Source organism: Malus domestica, chromosome 07 (assembly GCF_042453785.1).
Source record: "Malus domestica chromosome 07, GDT2T_hap1".
In the NCBI taxonomy this organism is placed as follows: domain Eukaryota; kingdom Viridiplantae; phylum Streptophyta; class Magnoliopsida; order Rosales; family Rosaceae; genus Malus; species Malus domestica.
Window position 1 is genome coordinate 4,086,279 of NC_091667.1, and position 4,413 is coordinate 4,090,691.

At 39.2% G+C, this 4,413-nt stretch overlaps 1 protein-coding gene across 1 annotated transcript; it reads left to right on the top strand.

The window, feature by feature from the left end:
• The first annotated feature begins 2,386 nt into the window (after window positions 1-2,386).
• Window positions 2,387-4,396, top strand: LOC103438605 (NADH dehydrogenase [ubiquinone] 1 alpha subcomplex subunit 6). The gene is made up of 2 exons (XM_008377135.4): window positions 2,387-2,767; window positions 3,994-4,396. The coding sequence occupies exons 1-2, from the start codon at window positions 2,555-2,557 to the stop codon at window positions 4,177-4,179; spliced, it is 399 nt and encodes a 132-aa protein (XP_008375357.1). The 5' UTR covers window positions 2,387-2,554; the 3' UTR covers window positions 4,180-4,396.
• The last annotated feature ends 17 nt before the right edge of the window (window positions 4,397-4,413 follow it).

Here is a 4,413-nt window from a genome sequence, read left to right on the forward strand (position 1 = left end):
GCTGTGCTGGTTTGCACTCACTAGCTCTGCGCTTATTGGAACCATGAGCCGCTTGAAAGCGTCGTCTCAAAGATTTGTCGTAAGCCTCTCTTTTTGCTGGGTCAGAGAGAACGTCCCACGCTGCCTTAACATGCTTGAAAGCACCCTCGGCGGCCATTGATCCATTCTTGTCGGGGTGCAAGGTAAGTGCCAATCTCTTGTATTGTTTCTTGATGGTTTCCGAGTCAGCAACTGTAAGGTTTTCGATGCCAAGAACACAGTACAAGTTTTCCTTGTGTGACACGGCAGAATGAACTTGGTATGCATTCATGTAGTTTTCGATACCATACAAATCTGGATCGAACTCTTTCGCTGCCTTGGCTTGCATGATTGCATATTCGAAGTTTCCAAGTGTGAAATAAGCTTCAGCAGCCTCTCGGGCCTTGACCGCTGCTGTCTGCGCTAGGTTGGTGATGTGATCAGGACACAATGCTTGAGGAATGGAGTTGCTGGGGATTCTGCTGCGGCCAATGGCCATGCTACTGCGCTTGAACTTTAGAGTGGGAGCCATGGTGCAGATATATCGATCGAGAGAGAGAGAGTGTGGTAAAGGAAATTAAGAACTGAGAAGGTAATATATTCTTGCTGGTTGGAGATATGTATAGCACAATTTTCTACGCGTAACTTAAGCAAGTGAAAAACCCTAGAAAAAGGAAACTTGGATAGAAGCAGAACTTATCGTTACTATTCCTAATTTAATTAGGGCTGAGTCGGCTGACCCTCATGTACTGGTAGATAATTAAATTGATTATCCTTGGGCCCTTTTAATAATATTGCCTTGGGAAACAAGGATTGCCAAGTAGATATTTAAAACAATTACAATAAGGTTTCTGCTCAAAATATATATAGTTTCATCAAAAGATTAACACCACCGAAATTGTATAACATAAGATTTAATAAATAATACATCCACGTTTCATTTGTAAGAGGACATTACTAAGCTAGTTCTCTAGAAGTAGGAATTCTTACATTTTGCCAATCACATACATTTTTTGCGCACATGTCAAATTTCGGTAGAAAAGAATATGAAAATTTCTAGTTTCAAAGGGAAGGAGAGACATGCCTATAGCGAACATCTTCTCTCTCTAGTTTCCATATCTATGCTTGTAAATATAAAATAATAATAATAATAATAGAAGGTGGATGGGAAACATATAGGAACTAGGGGTGGGAATAGCACAACTTTTTCTTGTTCCAATGAAACCGAATTGAATCTTGAATCTAAAGAAAGTTGTTGCTTAACCAAAAAATTAATTGACGAGGATTGCTTGCTGGTGGTTGGATCCAAATTCCTTAGCTCATGAAGTGTCTTAGGCATCGCCAAGAGTCCAACAAAATTGTCAAATGAGTCTTCAAAGTTAGAAAATATCCTACACTCTCTATATTAGAGAGTCTATATCCCACTTTTATGGTTATTAAAAGTTGTCTTTGTTAAAGCTTACTAATATGAAACTAAAGCAAGAAGGTCCTATGATGGAAAATAATAAGTACTTAGACTTGTGGAGTATATATGTTGGAGCAAAATTGTGAATCAACAAATTTTAGTCTTCAAACTGTCAAGCGTGTCAACAAATTGTATTTGAAGAAGGGTAATCTTAGGGAGTCTCAATTTGTAGACTAAATTTTGTAAACTAAATGCGTCACATCCCGGCCCGAACCCCCATTACATCCCGGACTCAACTCCGCCGAAGCACGATATTGTTTGCTTTAGGCCCCGACCACGCCCTCATGGTTTTGTTTCTGGAAACTCACACGAGAACTTCCTTGTGGGTCACCCATCATGGGATTGCTCTCGCATGGACTCGTTTAACTTCAAAGTTTCGATGGAACCCGAAGTCAGTGAATTCCCAAAAAGCCTCGTGCTAGGTAAAAATGGAAATATACATATAAGGCTTACGGGATCCACTCCCCTGGGCGATGTGGGATATTGTTGATTAACGTTCTTATTTCTTAGTAGTGATATACATCATTTATTTTACAAAATGTAGTATACAAATTTAATCTGCCTAACATTACTCTTTGTATTTGGTTGTTTACTACTCTCGATGTGCAAAGCATGCCTTGCTTTTAGATATTGTTCCTAATAGTTGTCTAAGGGGCTTTTTTCTTTTAAAAATGGGACTAACTTGTGGTTTCGTCACAAAAATTCACTCTTTCTCTTTCGAGGGCCAAAAAGATTAATACACGCTATTAACTTCTAACCATCAAATTTGATAAATCAAACAAAATAGACAGCCAAAATTTAATACAATGTGTGATAAGTTAAAAATAGTGTGTGTTTATCATTCTTTAGTAATAATTTCTAAAAAAGAGTAACTACAAAAGGCAGGTGAAAGTGAAAAAACATGGAGCAAAAAATCAGGTGAAACGACTCCGTTTGGCTCGTGGTCACCACATTGATAACCTTCCCAGCTAGACCAGAATTGGGCGAGTGACAAGTTAACGTAGCCATCGGGGCGAGTAGAGCGAGGCGGAAGAACTCAGTGAGTCGAGTTTTGGGTTTTCGGAGGAAGAAATGTCGTTTATTCAGCGGGCAGTGAAGGTGCCACCGAACTCGGCGTCTCTGGACGAAGCCAGGCACCGAGTCTTCGACTTCTTCAGGGCCGCCTGCAGATCCATCCCCACCATCATGGACATCTACAACCTCGACGACGTCGTTGCGCCCTCTCACCTCCGCTCCGCCGTCGCCTCCGAGATCCGCAAGAACGCCTCCGTCACTAACCCTAAGGTCCCCTTCTCCCTCTCTCTCTCTCTCTCTTCAAATTATACGATACGCTGCCGTTTTAATCATCTGAAATTTCGAACAAGGAGTAAAATGTCTGGAATTTCATATTTCGCCCACGATGAACCTTCATTTTGCAATCAAATTGGGGATTTTTGAATACAGTACGGTCTTCCAATCTTGTATTCGGTATTGAATTTTTCTGCTAAGTATTTACATAAATTTGGGCAGAAGGTCAAGGATCGCGTCGAATAGGAATGATTTTAGATGCTGCATTTTCTGTTGGTGTCAAAATTTCCACGTAGAAGTAGCTGAGCTTTTGGGAAATAGTGGTTAATCGAAAAATCTTAACATTGTATCGGAGCAGAAGATGCAAGCTCGAACTTTTGCTAAACTTTCATATTCATATTAAGTTTCACTTTTTGGGATCGATAGTGGTAATGGGAGGTCACACGTTGAGGACTTTATAAGATGCAAGCTCGAACCTTTGCAAAACTTCCACATTTATACCAAGATTCACGGTTTTGGGCTCAATACTACATCCTAAACAAGGGAGAATCATTTTGAATATATGTTGTCCGACGTCCTAACATCTTAAATCTTTTAATTTGTGGGGATATTGGATTACCGAAAACATATAATGGTTAGATTTCTTTTCGGTATTCAATATGGTAAGGATTTCTCAGTGTTAGCAGCAATCAATTTATGTGATCTGTTGTAATATAAGCAGGAGTTTGTGGGTAAACCCCACACATTGGATTGCAATACACATGTATAGGTAATTAGGTTTTGATAATTTGTGAAGATAAATCCTTTCTGTAACTTTTTTTCAGCTATTCCTTCTTGCGCTTAGGTTATCATCTGTGTGATGTCTCGTTTCTCTGTAATAAACTTCACACAGTTTGCATCTCTATATGTTTGTGGAAATGATTATACTAGGCTAAAAACAAAGCTTTCATTGAGTTTAACAATTGAATGAAATGAGTCATTCGTGTGATGCACTTTGACATTGTTCGGTAGTATGCAAATTTAATGTGTTGAATAAATTGCGAAGGGTTTCTAGTGAGTTGGTTGTATATCAAGTTGTGTCTATTTGGTACTAAATCAGAACTGTGGAAAGAATAACCTGGAATTTCATTACTATCCATACCTACTTGCTGACGCGCTTCATGTTAATTTGATTTGTGACTTATAAAAACAATTCTCATTTTGTGGATGGTATGGAAATGCAGGTCATCGATATGCTGCTCTTCAAGGCAATGGAAGAGTTGAATAACATCACCGAGCATGCAAAGCAGCGACACCACATCATTGGCCAGTATGTGGTTGGTCACCAAGGGCTTGTCCAGGATTTGGGCACCAAAGATCAGGGGGCCTCTGCTTTTCTCAAAGATTTTTATAAGAGCAATTATTTTTGAATCTCCGCTATTCCCTGGATTGTGCTTCCGTGGGACTTTGCTTTCGGGGCTGTTAAATAAAGGTGTACTTGACAATTTTTTTGCATCTTTCTGTTGGATATAGATCGTCAAGGTCACTGGGTCAAACCTCAGTTGCTGTTGTTTAAGAAGTCATTAATGTTTTGACAAATGAAGAAACAAGATAACAGTTATGTCATTGGATGAGCATTGTAGCTTATTTTGCTGTTTTTTTTT